This window comes from Nasonia vitripennis, chromosome 1, assembly GCF_009193385.2.
Source record: "Nasonia vitripennis strain AsymCx chromosome 1, Nvit_psr_1.1, whole genome shotgun sequence".
In the NCBI taxonomy this organism is placed as follows: Eukaryota; Metazoa; Arthropoda; class Insecta; order Hymenoptera; family Pteromalidae; genus Nasonia; species Nasonia vitripennis.
In genome coordinates, this window is record NC_045757.1 from 13,505,668 (window position 1) to 13,526,426 (window position 20,759).

The 20,759-nt window shown below is 45.5% G+C and overlaps 1 protein-coding gene across 1 annotated transcript; it reads right to left on the reverse strand.

Annotated features, from left to right (window-relative positions):
• Positions 1 to 858: 858 nt before the first annotated feature.
• LOC100115092 (nuclear transcription factor Y subunit alpha-like) lies at positions 859 to 11,244 on the reverse strand. The gene is made up of 4 exons (XM_016981602.3): positions 9,532 to 11,244; positions 8,340 to 8,791; positions 7,442 to 8,112; positions 859 to 2,394 (listed from the first exon to the last, which is right to left on the reverse strand). Exons 1-3 carry the CDS (start codon positions 9,907 to 9,909, stop codon positions 7,473 to 7,475), a joined length of 1,470 nt encoding a protein of 489 aa, XP_016837091.1. The 5' UTR covers positions 9,910 to 11,244; the 3' UTR covers positions 859 to 2,394; positions 7,442 to 7,472.
• Positions 11,245 to 20,759: the final 9,515 nt, after the last annotated feature.

The window sequence follows — 20,759 nt, forward strand, 5'->3', positions numbered from 1 at the left end:
ATTAAGATTTATATTATTCATTATACATGTAGACTTATTAAAAAAACAATAATCTACAATGATTAGACCTGTTTGATTTTCATTTCATACATGCATGCCTTCGTTTGTTAATATTAGTCATAACAACATATGCACTCCATAATTTAAATGCCATTAATTAGAACCCCGACTTGGAATAAAGCGAGAACCACATTCACAATAACCAACCTAAAGCTACCTCGATAAAATCCTCAAAACGACCAGGGCATGCATCGAACTATCCAGACATACCGAGCGATTATCTCAACCCAATTAGTCGGTGAAAAAGATTAAAAAAAGAACTCCAACGTCATAAATTAATGCAGTCGGTGTGGGAGTAGGGGCGCAAACAGCCGATTCAACCCCGTACGTTGGCGTCCGGCGGAAGTGACGTAGCACGCCCGCGTATCGCGCCCCCCTAGGGAGAGAGTCGACGGTTAAGTACTCTCTGGTTCGGGTTAGCCGGAAATCGAGGAACCCCTTGTCCGCGGAGCAAAAAATATCGTATGCGCCCCCAACAAACTCATGGGCGTGATATCGATTTTATTGCCGTGAGTGAGCTCACCTGTGCACATTCGGCGTGGTCACCTTGAATTTCAAATCAACTTTAATATTGGAGCTCCACTGTCGAGTAATTATAGACTTCAAAATTTATAAATACAATATAACACGTTTGGGCAAGAAATATGTATTAAAAAGTAAGCTGCATACAGAGTGTCCCTTTATCAACATATTGTTAGATCAAAAAGTTGGTTAAAGGGAAGTGATCAGGAAGATCAGAATCAGGAAAGAAGGAATTATATTATTTATAGGTTTTACCAACAAAACAAACGGTTTACAGATATTTGTAAATTTATTTTTAATGTATTTTCCGTATAAAATATCAGATATTAGTCAAAATATGTAATTACAAAAATTTATCCGTGATTCGGAAAGGCACTATATTACAAGACTTACAGTGTAATGAGACAATCATTGGAAAGCGCTCCTCATTTATTGTTGAACAATAAATATATGTTACCAATATCATAAATGGCTAAACGTATATAAAAAATACGATTTATGGTAGTATTTAAATATATGGAAATGCTCTTAAATTTGTGCGTTAAAATTCAGTAGTTTCGAGGTATTGCTTAGCTTTGTAAGGCTCGAGACAAAACATTATATAGTATAATACCTAACTAACGTTCTTATATAAAAATACATACAAAATATTTCATTCTTTTTCAATGGAAAATTCTTAAGACTAGTCTATGAACAAGTTAATAAAGGTTTTATGGCTCGTATCCGCAATTACGCTTCAAACTCATAGCGCAAAGTTTGAACATTATTGTTAAATCATTAAAATAAAAAAATACTCTATTTACAAATACTGTGCACTTTTGAAAATGTCTCTACACATATAAAATGTAATTGATTTTATTAGTATAGAGAACTTTATTGGAATTCATTGAAACAAGCTACATTAGAAAACTACGCTCAATAAATAATACCTATAGATGTGTAGAACTATTATTGGCAGATTATAATGTTTTTTGTTAAAACATAAATAAGAAGTTATACAAAAACGTCGTTATTTTTGTATTAACAGATAGTCGCAATGCAAACATTTTAACAATCTATACTACAATATTAAGTATGGCCGGAATAAGTACAACAAAGTTAAAATACATATTTTAAAGTACTGGAATATGCGCATAAATAATAAGTACAATGTTATGCCTCGAGTTATACTATGAAATTTTGTCTTATCAATCATCTGATTCACAAGCGAATTTCAGTAAAAGAGCCTTTATCCATAACGGAACTATAAAATAATAATATAGAATAATATACGTATATTGTAAGATCAATAATCAATGAAAATAGCAATATGAAACAAAACTGCGTATCAATTAATTCTCGATGACTGTTTAAGGCACATACAGAAAAAGTTATGTCTACGATAAAAATTAAATATCATCTCGCACATTCAGTATACATTTCGAGTTCGTGTACACACGCTGTGTACCGTTATAAGGACACGTATCGTCGTATTGTCATGCTTACGCTCTCTCGCTCTCTTATTCTCTTCGTTCACTCGAAGAGGAACACATTTCGTGTATGCGCAAATATACAATATAAATGCAGAAAGACACAACCACTTGTTATTCGCTCGTTCGTTTTTTGGTCCCTCGATTCTTGTACTTTCCCACCGGCGGCGTTTCAACCCTTCATCGTTCGGTCGGTTGCGGCGCCGTCATTTGCTCGGCTCTCTCCAAGCGGAGGAAAAAATTTTTTTTCCACCTTATCTCGGCCGTGCCATCGACGGATAACGGACGATGCCCCATTGCAGAGTTTCTCGTTGGCCTCGTCGCTGGGTTATTGTTAATCGCACTGGAATGACAAGAGAGAAATTTTTTAGCCGCTTTTTTCGGTACGGGGTGTGGCAGCCGTGAAATTGGAAGGATTTAAATTTTCACCGCGTGAGAACACTGAGAAAACTAGATATTAAAATTTACATATGCAGGAAAAATTACTATATTATATAGTAACGGACGGTTATACTTGCTTTGTATTAAATTTTACTATCTCAGATAGTAATTTCTATACTGAAATGAATTTTTTTTTGCTGGCCAATTTTACGCGCTTATTCGAATATTATTATTATTATTGATATTTAATGTTGTTAAGTGAAAGAAATAAATCAAAGAAAGAATTTTTTTGCGGCGACGGGAATTGAACCTGGATCTCTGGCATGGGAGTCGAGCGCACTGACCACTTACCCAAACAGTACTGTTACGTACAAAATTTCAAATCTAATGTATTAACCACATTTACTCATGAGTTAATATTAATAATAAATTGGCCAAAATTAATAAATAATAGCAGCGAATGATATTTTATCACTTAATAATACCAGATAAACAAAAAATTATAGATTTTGGTCTCTGATTACTGCATAAATCAACTTTATAACCTCAAATTCTGGCACACGGAGAAATTCTTAAAATAATTTTTACTATATAATGTAGTCATTTTTAGTAAACACGTAACAAATTTTAATATAAGTCTAACAATTTTTACTATGAATATAGTAAAAATCGTCATGGAGCGAGTATGACCTGTCGTTACTACCTAATATAGTAACTTTTCCTACATATGTAGTAAATTTTAATATATAGTTCTCACAGTGAAGAAGGATTAGTATCATTCGCTCGCAACTGGGATAATCTTCGTTATGCCTATCTCCTAAATATTATCCTAAATATGCATTTTAGTTGTTATAATTTTCTATATATACACGGCTGACCGTGTATATATAGAAAATTATAACAACTAAAATGCAGCAGGTTTTTTTAACAAAACAATAACGGCTTTTTTTACGTTCATAGCTCAATCGATAAAATTACTACCATTCAGTAATATTCTCGTGCCAAAATCCCATGACAAAATTTAAACTCTGACTGGCAAAATTGAAAGTTGTTATTTTCACCGGGAGGAAATGCTAGCATACACCGTAATAAGTACAAAGATAATTCACATAGACAATTAGAGACTTCAACCCTCAATGACATTCGATTCCCACACTTATCCAACGGCACTCAACGGACACAATTCCGAAGTTTCCTAATAACAAACATAGGCCCATCCTGCGCGCACCCTTATGTATATAGCAAAAACTCAAGCTAGCCAGTTCTAACCGTTTGAGCGATCGATCGCCACAGCTCAGCCTATGGAGTCCCCCCTGACTCTCGGAAAAACGTTGCTACCTGCAGTAAAGGCTGTAAGTATATGAAAAATCTCGCGCGCTTTGAAAAGTTTTTCGCAGCGCCGCCGCGTGGGAAAAGACCAGCGAGACGGAAGTAAGAGAGTGTGAAAAGCCGACGGGGAGTCGTGGCCGTGCCGATGAGATATGTATCTCTCTCTCTCTTCTCGTGTGCTCAGCCCTTCGCGGGAAAACCCCTCGAGAGTCGGCGAAGCGGAGAAAAGCGGAGTGACGGACTGTTCTGCGTTTCTAATTTAATAGATATCAACTTTTGGATATGGCCGTCGGCTGCGACCGTTATTCATTTCTCAATTACAGTCGATAATAGAACGATGCGCTGTAAGATACTGCATTAATCTAGGAATTTCGGCGAGGAAATATCCGGCAAATACGCGCAAGAGGAGGCGAAAGGCGTGTCGCGATATACTGCAGCGTCTAGAAAGCGAGCGCTCAACTCGAGCCGCCTAAATTACGACAATTGCTAAGTGAGGTCATCTACGAGATGCGTCGACGCGACGACAGATTAATTCAATCAAATTCGCTCTCGGGCTCGCTCTGCCCCTCCGATGCATATATCGGGCCTTCCTCGGACGCGTATTACATTTATACTTTCGAGTCGGCTTTTGACGCGTCGCTTTGAGCTTTATTTTCCTTTCTTAAACGCTCGCGCGCCTCTTTCTTCCGCGGGCTTTTTATACGCGAGCCGGCCTTTGTTTCGTAACGAGAGTGATAATGAACTGTCGAGAAGAAAGTTCGCTGTATTCTGCATTTCCTCGGAATTCTAAAGAGCGCGCTAAAAAATGCCCCGATTAAATTTACCACTTTGCTCGTTCTTGGCCGTTTCAAGGGTAACCTTCAAACCGTATCAGGCGGAAAACTCATCGTGCACTAGAAATTCCCTCGCGAACGACGCAGAAGGACAGAAACGAGCTAAGACGGAGAAAGGAACAAAGCCTTGTCTCGCTAGTGTCCAAACACAACGATGCGGGCGTCGCATGACGTTATACGTATATGTGTATGTACCGCGCGGACTCTCGCGAGCCACTCAGCGGGTTATCGAGCTTGTAAAACCATTTTCCTGTGTGTCGCGGGCGAGCCTTGAACCGCGCGAGCGTATTTGCGCCGGTCGCGCCTTTGCTCGATTGGTCTTTCGTGCGATTTAAAATTATTTTCGCCCGTCATGGTTTAAACTCGGTTTAATGCAAAATCAATGAGCGAAATAAATTTTCCCTGTCCATTAGAACTGATCGATTGAGAACGGTTTTGAACTTAAAGAAATTCAAATAGAATTTTACATATTCTACAACGTGTAATAAAAACTCGATTCCCTAACCCCGCAATTATTTCCTTAAAATCCCAGATCCAGATAGCCACATGTCACTCGGCGGCAAACAAGCCAGCGCAGGGAATGCCCCATGCAAATTTCTCACGAGCTCGAACATCGCACCCCGATGAACTTGCGAGTGCGACCTTGGGCGGCAAAAAAAGAAAACGCCCACACGGGATCGTCAGGGTATACAAGGTAGAAGAGTAAAAGTCAAGTCGGACCGAACAACATATGGCTTGGCTCGAACGAGAGAGAAAGAGATAGAGAGACACATCGTCTCAGCCGCAGACTTTAAATTTCTTCTGTAGCTCTTCGCGCGCTGTGCCATATGTTGCGCACACTGCTCTCCTGCTGTTGCGGGGAGGCCTAATTCTTGCGCGTATGTGCCATCACCGATTTTTGTTTCGTATAGAGGAGCTTGTTTTTTTTTAATTTCGATGCTTTTTTGCCCGGCGGAGTGGAGAATAAAGTGGTCGGTACCAGAGTGAGGGAGACCCGTTGGTCGGCTGGTGTTCGCGTGACGTACGTAGGGGATCCGCTGCTCCGAAGGTGTGTTGCCCCCGACGCGCGTCGTTTTGGTGTGTTTAGACTGTATATAGCTGTTGGGAAGAGGAATAGAGTGAAATTTAAAGGAACGATAGACTTTCTTTGTTACCCTGCTGCTTGGCTAATCGTCCCAATCATCGAGGAAATCGTTGGCCCGCAATTTTAACTCATCTATATACCTATAATTTTCATACGATCGACAGTTACAGCGAGAGCAGAGTCTCGATTACACCGAAACAATGCACTTCCTCCATCAAACAGCAGGACTCGAATCTAAAACAATGGCCGGGCTAACCTCGCTGTAAACACAGATCCCCGAGGCCGCATATCCTAATCCCCTGAACGAGAGCCTAATGGTCCTTTAAAAGCATCCGCAATGAGTACAAACACACGACGTGCGTCCGAGTTCTCTCATTCAGAGACGCAGGATGAAAGGGAGAGCTCGGTGGGTAGCGCTTCCGGTTAACACATGGCGCGCGGATCGCGCTGGACCGCTTCCGCCAGGTTCTTCGAGGACGGGAGGACTCGTTTGCATACGCATTGTGCCTCGTCGATTGAAAGCGAGTCGGAATATTGAGCGCTGGCTGTAATCCACGAGAATTTGATGCACTATTAATGCTGCTCCTTTATTCACGCGATGCGCGATGAGCGGAAAAGGACGTACGAAGAGAAGTGTACGTGTGTACGGTTTCTAAGCAAACGCGAAGCCTGATGTAGAACTTAGAAAATCAGAACGTTTCTTGAGAAAAAAAAACACGAGACGTATCGGATTCCGCTGCACTAATTCCTCATAACCTGTCATAAGTGGCGCCAGTCTCGCCATCAATTTGTCAAAGAAAACCAGAAGCGAAGAAGCCTCGCTTATTAGATAAACATACTCCGGACCAGGCACGAATATATCGAGCTACCGTGTAACCCAAGAAAATGTAGACGAGATAGCACGACGCACGCATAGACTGACGATATCGTGGAAACGAGAGCGAAAGGACGTGGGCGCCACGTGGCCAGCACACGCTGCGGGCTGCAAAGTGGTCGTTTTTCCCGATCCCTCTCACACGGACACGCAGCTCCATATCCCTATCCTCCAAGGAGTAATGACACTTCTATTTTCGGGACAGACACGTGTGCAACCGGCTTCCTTCTTTTTTTACGGAAGGCTTTCCTCGCGACTGACTGACTATCTCGCGGCGAACATGGCTTTCTACTCGCTGTATACGCTGCGGAGGTGACTTCCTTCTGGCTACCCGTGTTGTTCTACTCGAGTATTTTCTCACACGCGACCATTTGGTTTTATGAAGGAGAGACGTGTGCCTTGCGTGGATGCACGCCACTTTGCTACGCTCAGTGTTTCGATGTCACGGATGTTTTTTTTTCGGGAGGAAGCATCGAGTTTTGGAGGTTGACTGACAGTTTGACAGTTTCAGAAATTTTCGCGCCGCGTGGGGGTGCTTTTTTGTAAATTTAAGAATTTAAGTTTTAGAATTTTTATAAATATTGCAAGGGAGTGTGAGAATAGAATGGAACTTTCTACGGAAGTTGATCGCTCCGGTGAAAATTCGACAGATGGTCTAATTGTCTTTTAACTACCTGTTGCTGTATACCCCGCATTGCACATGCCATCAGAAAAAAATAGGGGCGGCTAGAAAATAACCCCTTCACTTTGCCATCATCGTTACGAAAAATACTAATCCTTCGAATCACCGAGCAACGACGACACGTGCACAGTTTCGCTCGGATTCTTTTCGTCTCTCTCGATCTCGCTGTGCACATGTTATTAATGACGGTAAAAAAAAGTAACTCACCTCGGACTCACGAGTGCAGAGCGACTGTGCGTCAAACGTGCGTCAGTCTCTGCTGAGCCGTCAACTGTTGCTGGTGCGTCGTGGGCTGGTGCTGGTGCACTACCTGGTGATGATGTCCCTGGAGCTGGTGTACCAGTCTGCCCTGTTCCTGCTCCCACCAGCTGACCACGTCCATGAATTCCGTAGAGCCTTCGACCAAGTCGTGCTTGTAGTACGTGGTGGTGGGCAGACCTTCAGCGCTGGCCGCGACGTAGACTAGCTGGGCACTGGCCGCTGCCGCTGCGGCCTCGTGATCCTCTAGTTTCAGGGGCATCAGTCGGCCGGTCTCCGGGTTCTCGATCAGAATCTCGCCGGAATACGGGGACGAGGATGCCAGGATCACGGCGTTGGTGGGGTCCTCCTCGTTGGAGCGTTGAGTCTCGTCTTCGTCGATTAGACGAATTTCGCGTTTTATCGGAGGTAGGCTGGCGTTCGTTGGAGAGGACTGAAGGAGGATAGGGGAGAAACTCGTGAGGAGATTATTGTTGTTGATGTTGTTGTTGTTATTGCGGTTCACGAGGGGCTCGATGTTCTCCTCGTCGCCGAACGTCGACTGCCGAGATACGTAGTAGGTCGTCGGGGAGTTGCGTCGTCGACGTGCGGCTGAGCTTCGATTCTGGTTCTCCGAGAGTCTAAAATCGAACAGGTGAGAATTTAACAATTGAACTTTGATGCGTGACCTCGGATCGTATATTGTAACAGAATCCGAATCTTGTCAACCCTCCTCTTCCTCCCTCTGAGCTACCACTCCCCCAGATGTGCGTTTCCCAAAAAATGAAAAAAAAAAAACGACTAATCCCCTTCATAGACAAAAAATGTATGCCTATAAATGCGAATAAAAGAAAGCCCAGCCTCTTACCTATTCTGCGCTCCTCCGTCGTCCCGAAAGCGTTTGGGGTCCCTCCCCTCCTTCTTCTCGTCGTCTTCGTCTTCCTCCTCCAGCAGGTAACCCTCGCCGTCGACATCGTCGTCCATCACCACTGTTTCTCCACCGGCAATCGACTGTTGCTCGTCCAGCTCCGATCCAGCCAAACACAGGACATCTCCGGAACCGTTGTGAGTACTACTGGAGTAGACGCTACCGGTGGGCGACGGGATCATGATCGAGGAGTCGTTGTTGGCCCGACTGCTGGCATTGACCGCGTCGTAGTCCAGGCCGTCGGCCTCGGCCAGTAGCCTTTGCAGGCCCCGGATATACTCCACCGCCATACGAAGGGTCTCGACCTTCGAGAGTTTCTTACCCCGGTCACCGTATCCCTGGGCCACGTGGCTCGGGATGTGCTGGCGCAGTGTTGCGAAACCGTTGTTCACCTGTGGCCAAGCACGGAATCGTGGTTTTAGTCTATTGTTTCGGGTAACTTTGCGGTTAGCCCATGTTTGCGGAAGAATATTTGTATGGGGTTGATGCGCGCGCTCGTGCACCAACTGTGATGCTCGGACAGTTGTCAGACGGAAATTGTTAATACCGCGAGTTTCGGGTTGAATAGAATTGTTTCGTTAAATTGTTTATTCTTCAGGGGTTAGCGCGATTATCCGTCAGATACAGGTACTTAAGTTGGCGTTCGATTTTATTTTTTAACGGTACCGACTGTCGATATATCGATTTTCAAAGTGATACTTAATTGTTCTTAGAATTTTCGATGTAAGACGACTGTGATTTTAGCGTTCATTCTGAACTTTTCTAAACATCTACAGTGCCTTGTGTTTATACATAAATAACAAAAACATTTACAAATAGATCACAACGACAATTTAACTCAAAAAATTCAAGAGACTGCGCGTTAAACGCTATTAATGTCAGTAATTGGCAGCACACAACATGCAGTGTATCAAGATCAAAATGAATGAGTCAAGAGACGTGCAGTTTCACTTCAATTAACTTACATGAAATTTCATGTGTTAATAAAAAGTGTACCTCAATATTATCGCTCCAAAAATACAAAGACCGGTTAGCTTTGTGCTCGTTACTATGATCGAGGCATCAAAGTAATAATAATTTCAGTAAAGAAATTTCGCCTAAACAAATACCAAATTCGTGATGAAATAATGACCTGTTTCACCCTATTCCTCTCCCTGGCATTCCTCTTGGCAACAGCGATCGGTGGCGGTTGGCCGTTTTTGCCATGCTTCTTCAACCTGGACGGATCGTAGGGCGGCAGCACATTGTTCTGCTGTTGATTCGTCGGCCGCCTCGTGGCCTGCTCGTTCTCGTTCTGCTGATGCTGCTGAATCTGCTGGTTAACACTGGTATTGACGTTGATGACGCTGACGTTGTTCTTCGGCGCCAGAGCTTGAGGAGCGCGATTGTTGTTACCGATGATGTTGCGCTCGTTGTCCTGAAGAGTGCGCAGTAGCATCAGCTGCTCACCCGCGTTGCCGCCGTCCACTCTGTTATTGTTGCCGTAGACAGCTATGCCCATTGTCGACATTATGAGCTCTGGCCAGGTGATGCTTCTCGGCGAATCGAGCACCTCTGATGCGTCTTTGGCTACCTCATCAATGTTTTACAACTTCGGGAGCAGCTCGTCGTATGATTTCGCGATGAAACTTGCGAATCTGATATCTATATAAGTACTCGAAAAATAGCGTCGTCGTTTTCTGCAGAAACTATGACTCAACGAGCATCCGAGAAGCGGCGAAAGGTCAGTCTCGTTCTCTCAGAGGCACTTTTGCGTTAGCCGGCATACCAGCGGGCTCTTCATATATTTTTTCGTCGCGCGCGGGATGACGATGATGCGTCGCTCTCTGCTGAACGCTCTCGTAATTGGCGCGGGCTTATAAATAAACGAGAGCTGCTGGCTTCCACTTTCGCTCGATGATGACGAGGACAGCTCTCCCACTGAAGACTCGTGGCTGAAGTGCACAGAGTATTCACTGTCACTTGTATGCGTATATCACTCAAAAAATGCACTGGGTAAATTCACTTAAAAACTACGAGTCGGCGATGTAGGATTTACAACGTGATCTTGGCGAATTTATACACGAAACATCGGGAGCAGGACTGACTCGCGCTAATCGAGGCAGCGTAATATGGGCGCGCGCGTAAAACACGACAGAGCGCCCTGCGTGCCAGCCGCGTGTAGAATGAAGGCAGCCGGCGCGCACTCGTGTACACAACCCGCTGCTGCTGCTGTTCGCCCGCCCGGGACATTCGATAGATGGTTTGAATTTCAGGCTCGCGCGCGCGCGCGAGCTGCCGGCGAGGAAGGGAGAGAGAGTCGCGTGCGTGCAGTGCCAAGGGGAGGGAGAGACCGAGAGCCATCCCCCTTGCCGGTTTTTTGTGTGCGCGCGCGCGCGCTGGCTTCGGAAGAGGACGAGGGGAGAGATCCGGTTAGCAAAAGGGAAGTGGTGGGGCGAGCGAGCACGCGCCAAACGCGCGGTAGCAACAGCAGCCGAGTATGTGTGGAGGGATTGTCTCCGTCTTTGTCGGACTTCTGCGGGGTTCGCTCGAGCGTATGTGCGGACGTGCCTGAGCTGTATGTACCGCTGCTTTCCACCCTGCGTCTACAATGCAGTGGCTATATGTACAGGGATGTGTGTGTGTGTGCGTGTGTCTGGGCCTTTACGAGGCCCTGCACTGCGCTGTCGGCTGTATAAGGGAGGGAAATAATATAAGGTGTATTTTAAACAATAATTGCGCTGTCTAATTTTGAATGAGCTCGTCGATTGCAACACGGGGAATGGGGGGAGTGTGTAGTTGGCGCGAGGGGGTTTTAATTTCGCTTTTACGATTACGTTGTATTTTACGATGTTGACTTTTTTGGATCGTCAAAGTAGAGCGGGTTTACTGATCGTATTTTTTCAGAAAACTTAAAATTTATACGCACAAAACGAGGATCGATAAATTTTCATGAAATTGAACAAAATAAGGGTAAAAATATATAGGTTAAAAATAAGAATCATAATTTCAAAATCAAAATTGCAAAATACTTACGCCAAAAGCTCCGCGCACAGCGAATATTTCTTCAAAACTCCTCAAAGAGCTTTACACATCCCCTTGCGAAAATGTTCGCTAAAATAAAGTACTCCAACTACCTTCCTTCCTTCCGTCCTTCTCCTACGTACATACATCAGAGTATACACTCGCATCTCCACCTCTCATTTCTCTTGCTCTCTCTCTCTCTCTCTCTCTCTCTCTCTCTCTCTCTCTCTCTCTCTCTCTCTCTCTCTCTCTCTCTATCTCTCTCTCTCGAAAGACGTCGACGACGACGACGGGGTGGTATAGCGGCATTGTACCCACGGCGGCACAGGGGGAGAGTAAAGAGCGAATGAGCCGAGCTGGACGAAAAAGGGGCCCGAAGGGACTGTCGGGGGGCCTCGGTTCATATATACTTACGCACACACGCGAGCCGTACCATATGCCCCTCGCACGTACGTAAGAGTCCTGTGCGCCTGAAATATACTGTTGCTATACGCACTAAGAGAGGAGGAAGACTCGGTGTCGGAGGTATTTTACTCGGGCTTTCGAGCGAGCGAATTTCCAGCCGGTCGGGGAGTTTGCAAAAGTTTTAATTTCGGGGTACATTGAGGTTGGATTATGAAAAATGCACGAGCAAAGTATATAATGTGTATTTTATGACGAATCATGCCGTATAATTTATACGAAATCTCGCACTTACCTGTTGATGCGGCGAGGTTCTCTGAAATTTTTACGTATACATACATTATAAATAATGGCTTTTGGAGCAGTCGTCGCATTTGCTTCAGGATAAGCCGGTGCGCTCGCAAACGAGCTAGTCGATAGTATGCGGGCCCGTATCTGACTATCTCTATTCCGTAACTACGACGTAAAACGTTTTCTAAAAGGAGTTTTGCAACGCGTCGTAAATTATTCAATGAATGTGCAACAATAAAAGGAATAACCGAAAAATAAATTCAAAGATCATGGAAACCCGTCGCAAGCCAAATCCGCGTATAATCGACTTCCTGCTATAAAAACAAGAATAAGAAGGGAGAGCTCTCCCTCTCTCTCTCTCTCTCTCTCTCTCTCTCTCTCTCTCTCTCTCTCTTTCTCTCTCTCGGTCAAATCAAAAAGTGGAATCGCCTAACACTCATACGCTCCATACGTCTGTATCGCCGCTAATACCGGAGCGCGCGCGACGAGATCGTTAATTCAATCGCGTCCAATATAAACCATTGCACACACACGGCAATAAAAAAGTTTCCGCGCGAGCGCCCTATCGTAAAACACATAAGCCGCTCGACCCGACATAGCGGATCCACGACGAACAATGCGCGGCATTATTCCTCAATGGGGCACTCGTGAAAACTCGCGGCGGGCTAAGGTAGATAAGGGAAACCGTACACGATGAGCGACGCGCTCGACCAACGAGCGATACGTAGGGACCACCCTTCTCTCTGCTTACAGCGCTGTGCACATGGATTGGCCGACCGAACGTTTCGATTTTCGAGATAAGCGGAGGCGAGCTATTTTATCGTATCGCGCATTTCGATTAAACATTTGAGTTTACCTGCACTGGATTTGAGGTAACAATTTTTTCAATTTTCGTATTGCGCCTGTCGATGAAATGATCATTACTGTCGCAAAGCCGCGTATATGGCGACGAGCGACATCCCGCGGTAAATCCTCGAGGACGCGATGTACCAACGGGGCGCGTTTATAACCATCCTCGAGAGAAAAAGAGAGAAGAAGAGCCGCGGCATAAAATTTTATACGAGCCTCCGACACAAAAGTAGTGACAGTACCGGGGCGGCTCGACAACGAGAAGAAGAGCACTGGGCGCACCCAAAAACTCTAAAAAAAGAGAGCGAGAGAGAGAGAGAGAGAGAGAGAGAGAGAGAGAGAGAAAGAGAGAGAGAGAGAGAGAGAGAGAGAATAAAAAAGAGCGAAGCTCGTCGCGCGGCGTAAGCCGACCTACTTATAAAGTGGGGCTCCCGAATTCACATTATAACGGCGCGGCGTAGAAAATGATTTGTATAGGTTTTCACGTGCGCGCGCGTATAGGCAATCCCGAAAGTTTAATCTCTTTCGTAGGGTCTCTCTCTCTCTCTCTCTCTCTTTCTCTCACCGGATTGGGCGCGAGTTTTTCGTTCCACGTGAGGCAGCAGCTCTCCTGCAACAGGATACGAGCGAGGCCCGGTTTTTGCTGCGAGGATGCGAGAGCCCTTGTGTGTGCTGCGCGCGCTGAGCTGTTGGAAGCCGAGAAAGAGAGGGAAAGCTTCCGGGGATCGAATTTGAAAAAGTGGAGTAGCAAGAGTCTGGCTCTCTGTGGAGAAAGAGAGAGAGAGAGAGAGAGAGAGAGAGAGAGAGAGAGAGAGAGTAGTGTGAGTGCGATGACGTTGGAAGTTGGAGAAATGCGAGTGTGTACGGAGGGAAAGCTGATGGATCAGGGGTTGGAACTGTAACGCTGGGAGGAGATTTTTCTCTCGCTTGATTTATTTGGTCGCGCGATTTTCCGATTGTTTGCGCCTCGGTTTAGCCCGGCCGAGCAGTCGCTTGCGACGAATGATTTGTGGAACTGTTTACTGCAGCCAGTTGCTGCGAATCGTCAGTTGGCTAATCTGAATAATGATCACGACTTTCCACGTGTTATTTGTGCAAGAAACGTATGAGCGAGTCGTTGTACGTGGCTACTTAATGCTGAAAGGACGTTTACGACAAACGACTTCGGATATTCTGCATTATGATAAAAATAATCCAAGGACACGGAATCCAAAAGTTATGAGGAACGAAGCGAACGACGACGAAAACAAAAATCTCGTAAACGCACAGCTTACAGGAAGACAGGATGAAATAGTGGACCATAATGCTCGGGGATTTAAAAGCAGACGCGCGCCTGACGGGAAGAAAAAGTGAGCATGAAAAACCCGGGGGATAGAAGTCAAATCCAGATTTCACGAGAAGACGCGCCGACGGTAATGGAAAAGCTCCAAAAGCGCCACTGAGGCGTTGGGGGAAAAACGACTTGTAACAGTTTTTACCGGTGGTGGTCTTCTTCTCTCTCTCTCTTTTTTTTAACGACTCACACTCGCGAGCTAAAATTAACAATGACAAATAGTGTATCTGTCCGCGTCGGTTATACTCGAAAAAGAAGTGAAAACGTAATTAAAAGACGGATGGAGTTTTCGTTTATCTAGTTCTTCGGAAAAACATGTGTACGGCATGATGATATTGAATTCCAAGTATTAGACATTCTCGAATTCTCATTTATCAATACTTAATTAGCATCAGTCACTCTTGACTTCCGCTTCGCTCAAGAGCAGAGACGTTTTGATTTCAGTCGATCACGCAGACGTACATACTCGGATGTTTAAGTGAGCTACTTAATAAGCTACCCGCATCAGTGAAATGAAATGTACAACACTGCCTCTTGCTCGAATTGACACTTATTTGTACCGCCGCCGCCAAGAATATCCCGACCGACCTTGCAATCGTCGTAAATCACAATGATTTTCCAACTCGTTGAGGAATATTTCGCGGAATTTCTTTCGAAGAGAACCGCACATATCGACGTTTCGCTTCCCCGAGGTCTATACGATTTCAATTGAAAACGAATTGTACTTCGAAGACAAAGTGCCATCTGTTGCGGGCGCACAAAGGTTTCTAACCTCCAGCCGACAAAGATGCCTCTGTAGCTCAGCTTATCTCTCATTACACACAGACACACGTGGAAAAGAGCCGATAAATCGCATGCGAGGTTCACCCCGCCTGGATTCATACCTTCCGCGATTTCACAACGTCTCGCAAGCATCGAACTCCGCAATAGCCATACAGCCTTTCCGAAACCACGAGGCAGACTTCGAGGTCAAGGTTCGAGACCGTCGGTATAGCTTAAAATAGAGTAAAATCCAGGGGAGAACAAGTCTCCGCATTTAAATTTGTCCGCGCCTCCCCTCGCTGTGTATACGTGTGCACTTCGTCGAAGCGCACGTGCTCGGCCTGCACAGCACATAGCGTCCAGTGCTCCATGGGGATACATGCACGAGTGCACCGGACGCCGGGGGGTGAAATTACCCGCGGGCATGCAATATTATAACGTAGGACGTTTTTTGCCGGCTTCTATGCGTACGCGTATACATTTTTCGGGGGCGCGCGAAATTTCGTCACGTCGAGGCGTTTTTCTGCGTAATGAGGGTCGCTCGCGGGCACACCGGGTATTAATATTAAACACGACGACGTGATGCACGTGCGCAAAGCGTGGTGATTCGGTATGCGTTTCAACGCGACGGCAATGAAAAGGGGAGTGAAATAATGCGGATTTCGCGACGGTTTTTTTTAGTCCTGCTCTTGGGATGCTGCGTGTGGGGCATTCGGCTTAGACTTTTGTTCTTTTGGTTGTCTTTTTTTGGGGGGAAGATATTTTTTTTTCTCGGATGCGGGGAAAATGTTTTATGGGCTGTGACATTGATATGGATATGGGCATTGTAAGTGTTCGCGATTTCAGTGGATTTAGACGTTAATAATATGTGTCGTTCGAATAGGTTTTAGATATGCGTGAGTAGGATCGCGGGCTTTACGGATTCCGTATACTTTTAATTTATTACTTTTACTGGAGCTGTTTTGTAGGCGAGAGACGAGGAAATTATTTTGTCCGACCCTCGGAAACATCGTCGTCACAGGAGATTGAACGTCAAATTATAAGCATCGGGCGGAAATGCAATTGAATAGCATCATGCAATATGTACATCGTGGCTGATGGCTTTCCCCCAGAGCTTTAATTTTCCATCTCTTTAATCTCTGGCTGGCGACGATAGATAGCGCATAGTCAGTTTTTTGTTTCCCTCATTAAATCCTGCGCGAAGAGCGTATTTGTAGCGATATTCCACCTATGCTAAAACTATCTTGGGTTATCTAGATCTTTTAGAATATAATTGTACTTTCAACTGCTTGTCACAAATTATTTTTAAAATTATGAAGAAATTAACTAAACATACAATTAAATAATATTATTGCAAAAATGAACATCAGTGCCCAAAAACAAGCTCAATCCCTATACTCGTCCCGGTGCCGCGCTCTAATTAACCCGAGCGATCAACAAGGCCAAACAAAGAAATCGCTTTCGATCGAATCAATTATTACCGCGGAGTGGCATAAAAGTAACATTATCCAAAAACGAGTCGCCTCATCTATCTCGCGCGAAAACCCAGCACGCTCGCCTCCACCCTCCCCGCACACACAGCTCCTCTCAGTATCTCCGCAGAACAAGCATACTATAGCGTAGATCCATCGCTATAGAGCACAAAGCCTCCAGTCTCTCGCTCTATTTATCTACCCCCCTCCAGGGGCCCCTCTGTACACTTACGCATAGAATATATATATGGTCCCGAGCGTGCGGGCCCTTTGTTAGCAACGCCCGAGGACGCGTGGCCGCGCACGTGTGCAGCCTGCCTCTCCCCCGAAATATCGGAGCGGCCGCGCGCGCACCTATATATACCTTTACGTATATGCCTATATGGCGGCACGAGCTACTATACTCTCTCGCTCTCTCCTCCTCTTTATATGCCTTCGCTCGTATACACATGGCTCTAATGCCTTTTTCAACCTGGTAGCCGTCACTTGCTCGTTTCATCAAGTTCACGAACGCGCGCAGATGTGCGCGAATGCGTATGTGTTATATACAGCGCGCGCGCTTTATGACGATCGCGATAGCCTGACCTTCGTAATTTTTTTAGCTTTGTTTTCGGCGCTGCGGCTATGGGGAGGACCGAGCCACGCGCGATATTCGGATGCTGATGGTGCTGAGTGGATGAGTAGTGCAATGTGCTGCTGCTGGTCTTTTAGCGAGGTTGACTTTGTTCGATACACGAAGTGTGCGAGCGAGATCACTTGCGGGGATTGCTGCATTGTTTTGCGGGCAGTGCGGGTTAGCTTTTTGTGTCGGGCGATCGACGTTGGTGGGATCCTTTATAGCGCGGGGTTAATTGCTGTGTCAGCGATTTTGGAAATTTTCTCGAGTGCCTTTATTTTCAAGTATTTGTTTCGGGAACTATACGCGTTATTCTACCTCGTCCGTTGTTCACGCAGCGAATATCTTTGTCTAATAATCTACTATAAAATTTTCAAATGCGGAGATATACTATATGCTGAAAAGGGCCGTATAATAAACGCGTCGAAAAATCAGCCAACTGTATCCGTTCGAATATTATCCGGCGTGTACTCGTACAACCTCTCGACTTTCCCGCAGTAATTATCGTGAATCTAATCGGGGAAGCGCGTATATTTATAGCCTCAGCGATAGAAAGTTTCATGAAAATTTTTCGACTATACGCACGGATTTTTATTACGTATAGTGCGCGGGAATACGTGCGTCAGCGACGTGTGTGATTATGCAGTTCCAGCGCATATGGCTTGCGTGGCCGCATATACAAACGAGCTTCACGTTGAATGCGCGTGAGAAGCACAATGGAGGCGAAATAATAAGGGACTGTTTATGTACTGACACACAGTAGCAGCCGCCGCTGCTGTTGTTGTTCTTGCGCGATCTGCCGCACGAATTTCGATGGAGAAAACGTAGGTTCCTGATTTTTTTCTTTCTCTAATGCGTATTATATGCTAGGCAGGAGAACGAGTGGCTTTTAAGTGACGGAAGGTTATTTATTTTGGGATTAATTTTTTTCTCACGTCCATTAGGCAGCAGCAGGAAACTGTAAATATCGCGGGCTTAGCGTTGGAGCGATTCCTTTATAACGTACTAAAAGTTTTTTTAGTGGAAATTATTAAACTTTCGAGAATAACATGCGGCTAGATGCGAACATCACTCATTACCGACATCTGCATAATTTCTCGAAAAATTTACACCACAATAGGTCAAATCGCTGTCGGCGACAATGCCGAACCCGATCAAACCCCGGCACTTTCGAGGATGAAAAAAAAATACGCACCTCCTCTCAAATATTGCTCGCATAATAAATTTCGGCTAAGCATGTCCCGAAGCCTCAAAGGAAAAAGGTCCGCTTGCGCGCATGTACAATGTACTCGGCATAATAAACAGACGATGAAAAACGCGAACGGTAATCAATAAAACGTTTCGAATATTCAACTGCGGCGCGCATCCCGCAGCGAATGCAAATGTGCCCCACAAGCCCGCGCCTAAACAATCGAGCGTGCTGCCGAGCGCATGCATAACAAATCGATCAATACAACAAAGCTAAAAAAATAGACTGCTCCCGATATACTTGCATAAATGACGAGTCAAGTGTACCGCATCGACATACTGCGCGGGCAAGAAGCGACGCGTACACGAAAAGGAGCTGTTGGGATTATTAATGCAAAATACACGCACGCAGAGCCGGAATAACAATAACGACGAAACGAGAAGTAATATAATCGAGTCACTCTCGCGACTGAAGTATCGGAGAGAGCTCGGCTCGTCTTTGTTCGGGGTGTGTATGGCTTGACCCCATGCCCACGTGCGCGTTCCACCTAGCCGGGTCACAAAGGCCGACTCGATTCTGAATCTGGATTCGTAGGACCGCCGCGAGGTACCTTATACCGCGCTGAAAAGATTTCCGCGTGGAAGAGCCGCGCGTCTCGGCGAGGTAGGTGCGCGCGCGCGAGTACAAGTGCGTTTTTAGCCACCCCACTGGCAAGCATTCAAGCCGGAGCTTGGAACAATGGCCGCGAAGGTACTTCGTCATCTTTGTGCGCCGGGGATGCTGTAAGGAGACGTGAAAGATTGCGTAAGACTGTGCAGTGTGTGTCGAGTGATTTTTGATTTTAATGCCTGCGATGGAAAAGGAGGGAGGATTTTTCGAGAGACCGGTTCGAATTTAATTCGATGATGCTTCGATTCTCTTACTATAACCAACGGGTCTTTGTCATCCCCTGTTTTTGTATTTTATTATAAAAAAGTCTACGTTAATGAATAACGAGCGACAAAAAAGTTTTCACACTACGTTTCAATAACTCGCACCATTATCAATTATAACCCTAACAGATACATCAGCGGTTCCCACATTACGAAAACAAAAAAATCACACGCGACAACGAAAAAAAAGCAAGTGCAGAGAGAAACCCCGCATCGTTACGCGCGCGCGGGAAAAGGAACCTGCATCGCAATGCGTTTGCGTCTGCGCAAGTGTCTACACCGCTTTCCGCGCCAACTTCCTCATCATCCACCCCTCGTGCGCGTACCTACGCACTTCCTCCCCTACGAACTGACACCCTCTTTTCGAAATTCTCTTCGGAGGGGTGTCGAGGATAATTTCGGGGCTCTCCCCCTTTTTCCCGTCCCGCGCACCCGTGACTAAAACTCCGGCGTGTATTTTTTTCATTATCCACGCGTTTTTCCTCGGAAGGGATGATCGTTATCAACGAGCCGATTGCCAAGTGAGAATTATTAGGAGCGGCATATGTTTGAGTGCGGTGAATGCACGGGGTTTAGATCGAAGGGTGATTTTCAGTTTGTTGTTTTTTTTTGCCTCGATTCCGGCCTTTTTTGTCCGGCGAAATCTGAGGCTTTTTTTCGTCGTTGCGCAACTGGTACATGTCACTTCTCGTTTCGCTATCTGTTGCTACTATCAGGGGTTAATTGCATCGAATATTGTAGTGCAGTTTCTTTTTTTTCTAATATCACGGTAATCAAGCTATGGTCATTGATTTTTCGCGCGTGAATGCGAGACACAGAGTAGTCAGCGACCGTTTGACGACGTGTGCGAGCCGTATAGAAAACGAAAGCACGTAATAATTCTCCGCTGCACATTTCCGAAAATCGAACCAGTAAATTTCTTCCAGGTCGAATCCTCGTGTAACAAATCGCTATAGTATACGAGGCAGCGGGAAAAGCCAAGAAATTTCAAGTCCGAGAGCACCGGCACAAAGGGCACAATCAAAACGCACTAATTTCAGGGACAGCTCAATTCGCCTTCGCACACTGCACAGCCGAGCGATTTTTCGACTGTACGGCTCTCTCCCTCACACATATACTATAATAACGCACAAGAATCCGCACGCGTGTATAGTCGCAGAGCTTCTTTTTTTCTCGGCCGGTCAGTAGTAGTGCCGCCGCTCGTCCATTACTATACGTTTCTTTTGCCGAGAACGGCTGAATGGACGAGCTTTGGGACTATTCACGGAAGTTTGGCTGCTGCATTGTAGAATAGAGAGAGAAAGTTTGTCGCTCGATAAATTTGTCGAGGATCGCCGCACGCTGGACCGGGGCGGAGATGAGAGAGAATAATTGCGATTGTTGCACCGAACACGCATGTAAGGACGTTTTTTTTTTTGAAGCCCGAGTCGTAAGTGGCTTCGTGCTCTATTCTGCGTACAAGAATCGAGTGATGCGAGCGCATTGTTGGACGTACAAATTTTCTGTCATGA

What these genes read in the sequence shown, in the direction of transcription:
- LOC100115092 (XM_016981602.3), bottom strand. Translation starts at nt 9,909, where the DNA reads ATGTCGACAATGGGCATAGCTGTCTACGGCAACAATAACAGAGTGGAC. An exon ending in AGAGGAATAGGGTGAAACAG is followed by an intron (nt 8,792 to 9,531) that starts GTCATTATTTCA and finishes GCTTGGCCACAG; the next exon opens with GTGAACAACGGTTTCGCAAC. An exon ending in GACGGAGGAGCGCAGAATAG is followed by an intron (nt 8,113 to 8,339) that starts GTAAGAGGCTGG and finishes GTTCGATTTTAG; the next exon opens with ACTCTCGGAGAACCAGAATC.